The following is a 12,330-nucleotide window of genomic DNA, read 5'->3' as shown; positions in this document are numbered from 1 at the left end:
AAGTTTGCCAATGACCATCTGGATGATCCAGAGGAGGAATGGGAGAAGGTCATGGTGTCTGATGAGACAAAAATAGAGCTTTTTGGTCTAAACTCCACTCGCCGTGTTTGGAGGAAGAAGAAGGATGAGTACAACCCCAAGAACACCATCCCAACCGTGAAGCATGGAGGTGGAAACATCATTCTTTGGGGATGCTTTTCTGCAAAGGGGACAAGATGACTGCACCGTATTGAGGGGATGATGGATGGGGCCATGTATCGCCAGATCTTGGCCAACAACCTCCTTCCCTCTGTAAGAGCATTGAAGATGGGTCATGGCTGGGTCTTCCAGCATGACAATGACCCGAAACACACAGCCAGGGCAACTAAGGAGTGGCTCCATAAGAAGCATCTCAAGGTCCTGAAGTGGCCTAGCCAGTCTCCAGACCTAAACCCAATAGAAAATCTTTGGAGGGAGCTGAAAGTCCGTATTGCCAAGTGACAGCCCCGAAACCTGAAGGATCTGGAGAAGGTCTGTATGGAGGAGTGGGCCAAAATCCCTGCTGCAGTGTGTGCAAACCTGGTCAAGAACTACAGGAATCGTATGATCTCTGTAATTGCAAACAAAGGTTTCTGTACCAAATATTAAGTTCTGCTTTTCTGATGTATCAAATACTTATGTCATGCAATAAAATGCAAATTAATTACTTAAAAATCATACAATGTGATTTTCTGGAATTTTGTTTTAGATTCCGTCTCTCACAGTTGAAGTGTACCTATGATAAAAAATGACAGACCTCTACATGCTTTGTAAGTAGGAAAACCTGCAAAATCGGCAGTGTATCAAATACTTGTTCTCCCCACTGTACATGGACACACATTATTAGTTTTTTTGCCAGTGGCAGGTCATTGGTAAAAATAGAAAAGAGTAGAGGGCCTAGAGAGCTGCCCTGCGGTACAACACACTTTACATGTTTGACATTAGAGAAGCTTTCGTTAAAGAAAACCCTCTGAGTTCTATTAGATAGATAGCTCTGAGTCCGCAATATGGCAGAGCTTAAAAAGCCATAACACATACGGTTTTTATGGTTATGGTCAATACTTTCAAAGGCTGCACTAATATCTAACAGTACAGCTCCCACAATCTTCTTATTAGCAATTTATTTCAACTAATGTATGCTAATAATTCAGTCATTTGTGTCAGTGCAGTACATGTGAGTGCCCTTCTCTGTAAGCATGCTGAAAGTCTGTGGTTAATAAGAGCTGGCAGCAAGCTTAAAGGTCTGCTGTTAGAACCAGTAAAGGACGCTTTACCACTTTTGGGTATCGTAATTCTTTGGCTTGCCTCCAGGCCTGAGGACAAAGACTTTCCTCTAGGCTCAGATTAAAAATATGACAGATAGGAGAGGCTACAGAGTCAGCTACCATCCTCAGCAGCTTTCCATCTAAGTTGTCAATGCCAGGAAGTTTGTCATCATTGATCTATGGCACATTCAATCTTTGGGGAAGATTGAAAAGAACAAACAGTAGGGCTCTAGACAGCCACAAAACCGGGACAATACGTTGTCCCAGCCACAATGGCTAACCGCATCACAGGCCGCGTTCAAGAAAACCCCGCTAGCTTGATATGCAACTGGCTAGCTGCGATGCCAAATAGCTCCTCAGACCCGTCCTTGGTCAACAGGATCACTGCAAAGAGACAAGCAGTCCCAGCAACTGATGCCAACTGCATCACGGGATCCAAACTAAGAAGCTAGCTAGCTACCAAGAACTTTGGTATAGGTGTCAACAGATTGGGACCTAAGTGTTGAGACAGACTAGTGTATTGTTTAGGGACAATGAGGGACATTGGGAGCTGCTTTTAAGAAAATCAGTCAACAAAATGAAAGGGCTGGGGGTCTATAGAAGGTGTAAAGTAAGGGCAATTCTTACACAGTATGGCACCTTTCAATTGTTCTCATACACAACAATACATTTGCTGTCTCTCTAAGCACAACCCTGCACAACTAAAATCCCCTTTGTCATGTCAAAGACATATCTGTAAACGTCCCGCAGCCCAATGACTTTGACAGATCATTCTTGTCAGTAGTTGCCCTTGGCAGAGGATTCTTTTAGACATGTCTTTGTATTGTGTTTTGAGAATCTATCAGCCCTGCTCCTGCTCCCCCTCCCTGGCACTCATTGCGCACACCTGTCACCATATTTACGTTCATCAGCACTTCTTTGGACTCACCTGGACTCCATGACTTTGTTGATTGCCCCTCCTATATCTGTTTGTTCCTCAGTTTGATCCCCGTGTCAGTATTAATGTTGTTTTGTTTCCACTGTCCAGACGCTGTCCTTGTTTTGTTTCATGACGGTTATTTATCAAATATTCACTCCATGTACTTACTTCTCGTCTCCCAGCATCTGTCCTCACAGAATGCTGACACCAATATTGGAAGTATCAGGGAGTGTTTTTGGTTGTTTTGGTTGGTGACGTCGGGTCCGGGTGCCGCTGCCGAAGGAACTTGGGGTTTCTCAGCTGGCTTGTCAGGCTTCAACACCTTAGCTGGCTTGAGAGGTTTCCTTGCCTTGGTTGGCTCGGCAGGCTCCCACCCCACGTCATGCTTCAGCCGGCTCATCAGACTCCCACACCTCAGCCGGCTCGTCAGGCTCCCACACCTCAGCCGGCTCGTCAAGCTCCCTCGCCTCAGCCGGTTCATCAGGCCCGCACGCCTCAGCCGGTTCGTCGGGCTGCCACTTCGCTTTTGTCCCACAATCTTGTTGTGTTCCATAACCGCAAGGTGTGTCCCCTCCCTCATGCGCGTGTACCCCAAATTCTGCTGCTTTGGGGTAACTTTTCAGCAGGGCATTGTGGAATGATTCCAGACACCTGAGTTTTACTAAGAGAAAAGGGGTAGACTAAATTGATTACATAGTCTGGAAGGTATTCTGTGGACCTAAGGCTACATCTAACCACCTTGAGGCCGATACGTAAGCATATTAAATATTAGTGATACTATCAAGAGCAGTGAGCGGTTTCCTTTTTCCTTCATCTATCTAACCACCTGAAACCCCATAACACGAACACAAACCCATGCAAACAATACCCAATTCATATTTATGCCATACTTACTGTAAATTACAAGCCATCAGCTTGTAAATATTTTTGCCAACTTACCTGCAGAGCTAGGGGTTGGAAGCACATGCTGGTGGAATCAGATTCTTCACCACCTACGACAAAACACACAATAGTACAGAATATAACCACCCCAATAATTGTATTGATCTACAATGCATTTGGAAAGTATTCAGACCCCTTGACATTTTCGACACTTTGTTACATTACAGTCTTATTCTAAAATTGATTAAAATGTCCTGGGTTGTCTAGGCTGTGTGTTTAGGGTCATTGTCCTGTTGGAAGGTGAAGACCTGGAGCAGGTTTTCATCAAGGATCTCTCTGTATTTTTCTCTGTTTATCTTTCCCTCGATCCTGACTAGTCTCCCACTCCCTGCCGCTAAAAACATCAATCAGAGCACGACAATTGAATCCATTTTAGAATAAGGCTGTAATGTTTGGAGTCCATCTGTGGTAAATTCAATTAATTTGACATGATTTGGAAAGGCACACAGCTGTCTACATATAAGGTCCCACAGTTGACTGTGCAAGAGCAAAAACCAAGCCATGAGGTCGAAGGAATTGTCCGAAGACCTCCGAGACAGGATTGTGTTGAGGCACAAATCTGGGGAAGGGTATCAAAGGATGTCTGCAGAATTGAAGGTCCCCAAGAACACAGTGGCCTCCATCATTCTTAAATGGAAGATGTTTGGAACCACCAAGACTCTTCCTCGTGCTGGCCGCCCGACCAAACTGAGCAATCATGGGAGAAGTACCTTGGTCAGAGAAAGACTAAGAACCCTATGGTCACTCTGACAGAGCTCTAGAGTTCCTCTGTGGAGATGGGAGAACCTTCCAGAAGGACAACCATCTCTGCAACACTCCGCCAATCAGGCCTTTATGGTAGTGTGACGACCATCCCACTCTGTCTGCCGTATTCTTTCTCTTTTCTCTTGTTTTCGTTATTAGGATGTCGGTGGGAGGGTCATCAGCAAAATGGGACACACCTGGGCCTGAGTGTATCACTGGATAAATACACCTTTTCTCCATTCATTGAGTAGACTCTCTCCATGCAGAAACACAGTTTGATTTTGGTTGTGACAATTTTGTGGCCGGTTTGTTTGTTTGCTTGCTTTGGTATCGTTCAACACTCCTTATTATCATCTATACACACAACCAGTCACTTACACTACTGATTACACACACCATTGTTAATTGTATATAGGTTACCTCAGTTAATAAATATATTTTTGTTATTCCTTATCCCCATGTTGTCTCACTTTCTGTTACGGGCTTTCGAGCCGGTTCCTGACAAGAGTGGCCAATCGGAAGCCACCCCTCAGTCAAAGCTTGGAGTTTGCCAAAAGGCACCTGAGGACTCTCAGACCATGAGAAACCAGATTCTCTGGTCTGATGAAACCAAGATTGAACTCTTTGGCCTGAATGCCAAGCGTCACGGCTGGAGGAAACCTGGCACCATCCCTACGGTGAAGCATGGTGATGGCAGCATCATGCTGTGGGGATGTTTTTCAGCGGCAGGGAATGGGAAACTAGTCATGATCGAGTCAAAGATGAAAAGGGCAAAGTTCAGTGAGATCCTTTAGGAAAACCTGCTCCAAAGTGCTCAGGACCTCAGAATGGGGGCGATGTTTCACCTTCTAACAGAACAATGACCCTAGATGTCTAGAAATGTACACATTTTGTGCTCTTGTAGGAAGCAATCACTGCATATGCATTCAATAAGGTTTATAGAGTCACAATAGGGGTATTGCTGACTACAAATTATATTTAACTGGGCTAATAACTCACTAATTAGCAAAGGATATTAACAAAATGTGCACACCTCGGCACATGTAGCTCTCGCTATGATCTCAAAACAAGCGCATCTACTCATGACCGCTCATGCTGTAAACACAGTTCAGTTCATAGTAAATGGCACAGATCTATATATGGAAATGGTCTACCTGCATATAGGCCTACTGCAGCTCTAACTTGATTTTGCCGCACTGGTCAGTGTAGAGTACATAGAGATTAAAGAAATTGAATCCTACTCCGATGCCTTCTGCCTACAACATCTATTGCATAGTGTAACGTTCTGAGTGTAGTGGGTCAGAAGTCAGGCGCAGGAAGCAGAGAGTTCAGGGTAGTGCTACTTTAATGCACAAAACGGTGAACATAAGCCAACCACACGAAACCCACGAAATGGGAAAACACTTAACTCACAGACGTGCACACAAGTTACACAAAACAGAAGGTCACAATAATTAATCCCTCACAAAGAACCAGGCCCAACTCAAAACAGGTGTACTCAATAAACACATAAGGAGGGGGAGGAAAGAATCAGTGGCAGCTAGTAGGCCGGCGACGACGACCGCCGAGTGCCTCCCGAACGGGAAGGGGAGCCACCTTCGGTCGGAGTCGTGACACAGTTTGTTTTGTATAGTAAGTTTTGCATAGTTCGTTTTGTTTTTGGTATGTTGCATTGAAAGTGGCTAATATTGCGTTGATTCGATTACAATTGCCACAGTAAAGGGAAACATTGATAGTGTTAACAGGGAAAACTTTAGAAAGTTGAGTGAAGTTCAGTCTTGTGCTGCTGATATTTCTTCTGCTCTGCAGTCCTGGGGAGCTGGGTGGCAGTCTCAGGCTAATGCGCCCACGCAGCTTAGAAAGAACAGGATTATCTGTGATCATGGTAGCATCCACGTTATTAATTAACACAATACACTAATTACTATTAATTTCTATTGGGCACAACATAATTCAAAACACAACCACAACAAACGGCATATGCATCCAACGAGGTTTGTAGAGTCACAAGCATGATCTAGTCGTTGCGTTCTAGGAATATGGGATCAAATAGGCAACATAACGTTTGAAAACTTTAATACACATAAGTGAATTGGTCCAAATACTTATCTCCTTCAAATGGTGGGACTAGATACATAAAGTGCTTTCATTTCCAAACGGTAAAACAGATATGTATGAAAATACGCTCAAATAAAAGGTGCCGTTCTGTACTGTCGGCTCAAATGAAACATTTGATTTCAAATCCAAAATGCTGGAGTATAGAGTCAAATAAAGATGTTAATCTTCACTGTCCAAACACATATGTAGGGGACTGTACCATCATCCCACATCAACAATTTATAGCCTTAGAAAATACAATCACAGAGTACAGAATTGGCTATTAAACCTTAAATCATCAAAACTCATCAAATCACAACCTATTACTGTATCTGTCTTTGAATATTGCCTTAGCAACAAATTATCTGATAGGACTTACCCACTGTTATGAAGACCACCAGGACAGAAAGCCCTATCAAAATATTAGTCTTCATCTTGTAGGAGGGTAGTGTTTGTTGTTTACAATAGGAGTTGTAGGCCTAACCCCTAATGAATGAGTCTGGCTCAAAACGTGCTCACTTAGAGCATGGGGCCCTTTTCACTCGGGGCCCTCCTTCCAGCTTTGGGACAATCCCCCCCTGTGAAAATGGAGTTCCTTTAAAAATAATTATAAATGTGTCATTGTTGTTTTTGGGGGGGAGGGGAGGGGGGCTACATTTTGAGAACCACTGACTTAGAGCATGGTGAGGAAAGATTACTAATAAAGGAATGTGGGAAATTCCAGTTTCCTGCTAAGTGGGTCGTACATGATAGGAGACTTGATTATAGGCTACTATAATGAAGTATAACAAGTTTTATCCTTTTCCATGAGGGTGCGAAGAGGATTTTTGTCGGTATAGAAGAGGAAGGAATGCAGACAGGATTTATGTCACATTGGAATGCTCAGTCAAAAAGTGAGTTAAATGTGTTTAGTCTTTATTTTATTATTTGTTCAACCATTTCACACACACACACAATGTAGTGTCTCATAGTTGTAGATAATTCTTTAACGTGTAATATGTTTATTTATTGTACATAGAATACATAGAAAAGTTATCTTTATAAAAGAGTACAGAGTGTAACATACTCACTGGGGAAAATGAAAAGTTGCTAGATAATGATAATTGATAGTGACATGAGTGAGAATTTATGCCGTTAAAAAGTACTTGCGTCACACAAATAAGTTCCCAATATAAATACAATGACATTGATTGAACTGTACATTGCGATGCTGTAGTAGGATGTTGTTTAGCCTAGAGGTAAAATCAGTTTGAGTTGGTACTTGGAACTAAAGTTTAGTGAAACTAGCCTGAATAAACATTGCAGTCTTTCCCAGAAAAAAAAAAAACAGTTTCAGTATATTGTGTTTTTAAGAACTACAACACACTTCAATGGAAACCTATGGAGGAGGTATCCTTATTGTGAAGGGTTAGTTTAAGTGAAAGTGCTCCAGATGGCCACCATGGCGGCACCAAGGGCCACAGTGAGAGGGAGTTGGATGGCTACGGCCCCATTGCACTGGTCGGTGCTGCAGCAGGTCTGTGTGACGGTGTAGCCGGCTGTCAGGATGCTACCAGTGGATGTGGTGTTGCAGAAAGCTGTGGCCAGGCAACCCTTGCGCTTGAGATTCACCATGTTAGTGGCATTGAACACTAGAAGAAGGAGGAAGAACAATTGCAAATACAGGTAGTTTTTGTTTGGGTAGTACTTTATTTTACAGTACAAATATTACTAGATATTAACTAATAAATTACATTCTGAAATTGGAATTACACAGTAATAATCTAAGAATTATACAGTAATAACCTAGAATTACACAGTAAGTCAATGACCTATTTTTATTGTAGCTTTCTACTTGGACGAAACCGCAGGGTCAGTACCTGCTTGTGCACTGAAGCAGTTGGGCTGGTCGGTGCTACATTCTGCAGTTGAACCAATAAAACAAAGGCTGGCCAACCCCACAGTGCATGTGTTGCACTTCAGGGACTCGGCTGTGAGATGGAATGAGAGAAAGATGGAGAGACAGAGAGCAACGAGGAGAGAGAAGAAAGAGGAGAGAAACAAATAAGATTGCTGTCATCATGAGACTGTACAATGACATATGTACAAACATACACAATTTATTTATTTTTTATTTTCTTTGTTCAGTCCAGTCCAGCACAAAATACATATTAGGGTAATACCTGGCAGTTTAATTAATGAATTGAAGGACTATTTTGACTACTTTAAATTGTTGATTGTACAACCATACACCCAGAGAGAAATTATTATTGGACTGAAAAGCACTTTTAGTGGAGTGTTGTCCAATAGAGCTTCCCATTTGGTGACGTCTGATAGTAGGAAAGTACTTAAGAACAAATACATGAAAGTACTATTTAAGTAGTTTTTTGGGGTATCTGTACTTTAATTTACAATTTATATTTTTTAATTGTACTTTTAATTCACTACACTCCTGAAAAGAAAACAATGTACTTTTTACTCCATACATTTTCCCTGACATTACATTTTGAATGCTTAGCAGGACAGGAAAATAGTCCAGAGAACATCCCCGGTCTTCCCTGCTGCCTCTGATGTGGCGGACTCACGAAACACAAATGTTTTTTTTGTAAATTATGTCTGAGTGTTGGAGTGTGCCCCTGACTATCCATAAATATACCGAACAAAAATATAAATGCAACAATTATCCATTTCTACCGGATGTGGATGTCCTGGGCTGGCATGGTTACGGTCTGCGGTTCTGAGGCCGGTTGGACGTACTGCGAAATTCTCTAAAACGAGGTTGCAGGCGATTTATGGTAGATAAATGAAAATGTAATTATCTGGCAATTTAATTCAGGTTAACTGAAAAGCAATCTCTTCACTGGAACGCCAGTATTATCCAACCTGCTTGAAGTTTAACAAAAATGTATTTAAGGACCAAAAATCTGGTGGTTACCCACACCAATAGTGTTAGAGCAAAATGGTACTCAGCATCATCTGGATATGTGTGCAAAAAAAGTTATACATTCACCTTCTGCTACATTTACGCCACACTTCTCCAGTGGATGTGTCATAACATAGTCTCCCTGAACACTTCTCCCTCGCTCAAATACAGCTGTGCCTATTCAGAGATCGTTGGTGTAGGAAACGGCAAATTCGCTGAGCAAATCTGAGTTATTGAGAATATTTATTTTAATCTGGATATTTTATTCTTCAAATATAGCCTGATTTCGGATCTCGTCAATATTTTGCATATTTTCAGACAGATCCGAGGTCAGTGGCCACCGGAGTATGAGTGGAGCTGAGCTGGAGCATAGCGAGGAATAGGGCATGCCCAATTTGACTGGAGCGCAGAGCAAGATTCCCAAAATCTGGAGCGGCAGCCTTCGCTGCTCCAGTAGCGCACACTTCATGAGCTGAGGGAATACCTGGTCTAGTATGTATTTGAAGTCTACTTGTGTGCTGCTATAGCCCCTTGGTTTAGCTATTGTCATGGAGTTTGCTAAATATTTTCCTTGCTAAATCAAGGTTACTTACAGGAATGAGAACCAAGAGCAAGAGAGGGAGTGCGGTGATGTAGAGTCCAGAATCATTGTGGAATCTGAAAATACACTTATCCCGAAAGCATGATGGTTTTCTTACTACGTGCACATGCTAAAAAAAGAAACCAGGTGGGTAGATAACTAAGTGTGTCATTGTAGCAAAGTATTTATTTACAAAAAAACAGATCTCTTCAACGTTTCGTTCATTTTTGTTCTATTATCCATACAATAGGCCATCATTGATTTTGTCCCAATATTCCCATGTTCAATGAGTTTCCCGTTTTGATTGAGTTATTTTGCCTAAAAACCTTTAGGCATACCTATTCTCTGCTGTTAGCCTTTTCTCCAGGCACCATCGCATGAGCCTGATGCCACAGACCGGCCAAACTCGTGTTTCTAAAATTGAATTACAAAAATGAATTCAAACGCACTAATATGTAATTTTTCATTTAATTTGTATTTAATTCTAAGGAAATTCAGAGCTAATGTCGATTGTGTCGCACTCGCAAATGATTCACACTATATTTGTTTGTAGGCTATAGCTTTGAAAAAAATATAAATAATATAGACTAAATCATTCATTGCCATTCCTTCTTAGGCTCCCTGTCTGGATCTTGACCTATTTTGAGTGTTTATATGCTGTAGAATATGACATTTAGCTTATTTCAAATGATGTGCGCTTCTTCCATTCACGTGTTCATGTTTATTCAAATACTTTTCATTCAAATCCATATGATTTGGTTTCAACACTTCAAAACCAAATCGTAGGTCCAGGTAGTCGCACAAATAGATGGGTGTTGGTTAAATTGTGATTTTAATGAATGGCGCGAATTTTTTATTTTTGTGAGCTAGGACTGGTTTTTAGCGGAGCGGTTGGAAAGGTGGTTGGAAAGGATGTACAGAGCCGTGCGGGAGCACCAACATGAGCGATAAACGGGATTTCCGACTGCTCAACTCCACTCACATGCAAGCATGATCCAACCGAGCTTGACTTTTTACGCACCCATTCTTCATATCTCCAGTCTTCACATTCTTTGTCATGATCGCAAACAAAGAATCAGTTAAAAACTGTTGTGGAATTTAACGGTCATTTTTTCCAATTTACAAAAAATTATTTTTAGAACAAGCCCCAATTTGTCCAATGAATAATAACAATAACCTGCCCAGAGAGAATAAAACCAACTTACCGACAGCAAAGAGTCCCACCAGTGCCACACATCCCCACATTAATTTGTTCATCTCTATCCAAGTAGAGGGAAAAATATCAAAGTTCTATAGTGAGTCTAATGAGTATTGGAATAATGCAACTCAGATAATCCAGAGTCCAAATTGCAATTTAATGAGGTGTAGAGCTGTTTAGAATGAGGAGCACCAACTTGGACAACCATTTATATGCTGAGGGTCAGGTGCTGATGGAGACTTTGGAAACAGGATGTTAATAGGGTGTAACAGGCAACAGGGTCATATGACACCCATAAGTGGACCAATTGAGATGTTGGTGAGTAGTATGAGAGGAATAGCTGATGTGGGTGGAGAAAAGGTTAACGAGTGCTTACAGATCAATGGCAGGGTAGAGAATCAAACAAAGGGAGTATGATGTAATGTTTGTGACACCTGTACTTACCCAGAGATAAAGACAGAGGAGGAGGAGGGAGAGACAAAGACAGAAGAGGAGGTGAAGGAGGAGGGAGAGACAATCAGACAAAGACAGTCAGACAGACCAACACGTGTGTGAGTGTAATAATAATAATAATACACTTTAATTTGTATAGCGCTTTTAGTTACAGAGTTTTCTCAAAGCTAGATTCACAGTCCTAACAGATAACAACCCCCTGACATATATAATGAGGAAACCAAAGCTAGACGCCTGTGAGCAATGGTGGGTCTCTAAACTGGCCCCGTTCGACTTTGACTTGAAGTACATCCCCGGGCCACAGAATGTCCCAGCAGACCTGCTTAGTCGATAGCCGTTCCATGGAGCTAGAAAGGCAAGTGAGTTCACAGAGTATGTGACTTCAGAGTCCATCCAGGACGCATTCAAACTGTCAGTCCATATCCAAGGTGGTGCGATCCTGGCTCAAGTCTCTTCTGAAGGGCTGAAAGCAGTTTTGGAATCCTGTCTGGAGTGGGATGCGAGTCTGCCAGTATCCTTCAGCATGAAGGGGGAGCGGCTACTCTTCCAGTCCTTTCTTCTGATGTGATAGAGAGAAAACAGAAGGCGGATCAGGTCTTGGCAACGGGTGGCATACTTTGTTGAGAGGAGGAGACCTTCGTTGAGAGAGAGGGCTCATGTGACTGCCCAAGTTTTGAGAATGCTGATGCGTTGGGATGAACTCAAAATCAAGGATGAGATCCTCTACCGAAGATCTAAGTACAGCGTTGTCAAGAAGAGGTACCAGCTGGTGGGGCTAGACTCCCTTAAAACCTCTTTGGGCTAGGGGGCAGTATTTTGATGTCCGGATGAAAAGCGTTCCCAAAGTAAACTGCCTGTTACTCTGGCCCAGAAGCTAGGATATGCATATAATTGGTAGATTTGGATGGAAAACACTCTAAAGTTTCTAAAACTGTTACAATAATGTATGTGAGTATAACAGAACTGATATGGCAGGCGAAACCCAGAGGACAACTCCCCCCCAAAAAACAAATTCAGCCTACCACTGTTTTCAATGGCTGCCACTTTTATTATAAGGTGAAAACCTCCCAGATTGCAGTTCATAGGGCTTCCACTAGATGTCAACAGTTTTTAGAAAGAGTTTCAGACTGGTTTTTGGAAAATTGAGCCAGAAGTTGTAGTTTTTCTAGGTGGCTCCCATTTTGGCTGTAGTGTTCCCATGAGCGTGGAGGA

At 42.1% G+C, this 12,330-nt stretch overlaps 1 protein-coding gene across 1 annotated transcript; it reads right to left on the bottom strand.

Annotated features, from left to right (window-relative positions):
* Positions 1 to 6,879: 6,879 nt before the first annotated feature.
* Positions 6,880 to 10,911, bottom strand: LOC110488425 (protein Bouncer). Its single transcript, XM_021560647.2, has 3 exons — positions 10,673 to 10,911; positions 7,845 to 7,955; positions 6,880 to 7,616 (listed from the first exon to the last, which is right to left on the bottom strand). The coding sequence occupies exons 1-3, from the start codon at positions 10,722 to 10,724 to the stop codon at positions 7,399 to 7,401; spliced, it is 381 nt and encodes a 126-aa protein (XP_021416322.1). The 5' UTR covers positions 10,725 to 10,911; the 3' UTR covers positions 6,880 to 7,398.
* Positions 10,912 to 12,330: the final 1,419 nt, after the last annotated feature.

The sequence above is a fragment of the Oncorhynchus mykiss genome, chromosome 32, assembly GCF_013265735.2.
Source record: "Oncorhynchus mykiss isolate Arlee chromosome 32, USDA_OmykA_1.1, whole genome shotgun sequence".
Lineage (NCBI taxonomy): Eukaryota > Metazoa > Chordata > Actinopteri > Salmoniformes > Salmonidae > Oncorhynchus > Oncorhynchus mykiss.
Note: the sequence above shows the minus strand (reverse complement) of the source record. Positions and strands in the feature narration are given on the sequence as shown.

Excerpts from the sequence above, each read along its gene's own strand:
- LOC110488425 (XM_021560647.2), bottom strand. The coding sequence starts at position 10,724 with ATGAACAAATTAATGTGGGGATGTGTGGCACTGGTGGGACTCTTTGCT. Across the intron at positions 7,956-10,672 it reads GGTGGGACTCTTTGCTGTCG|CCGAGTCCCTGAAGTGCAAC; the intron begins GTAAGTTGGTTT and ends TCCATCTCACAG. Across the intron at positions 7,617-7,844 it reads CTGCTTCAGTGCACAAGCAG|TGTTCAATGCCACTAACATG; the intron begins GTACTGACCCTG and ends TCCTTCTTCTAG.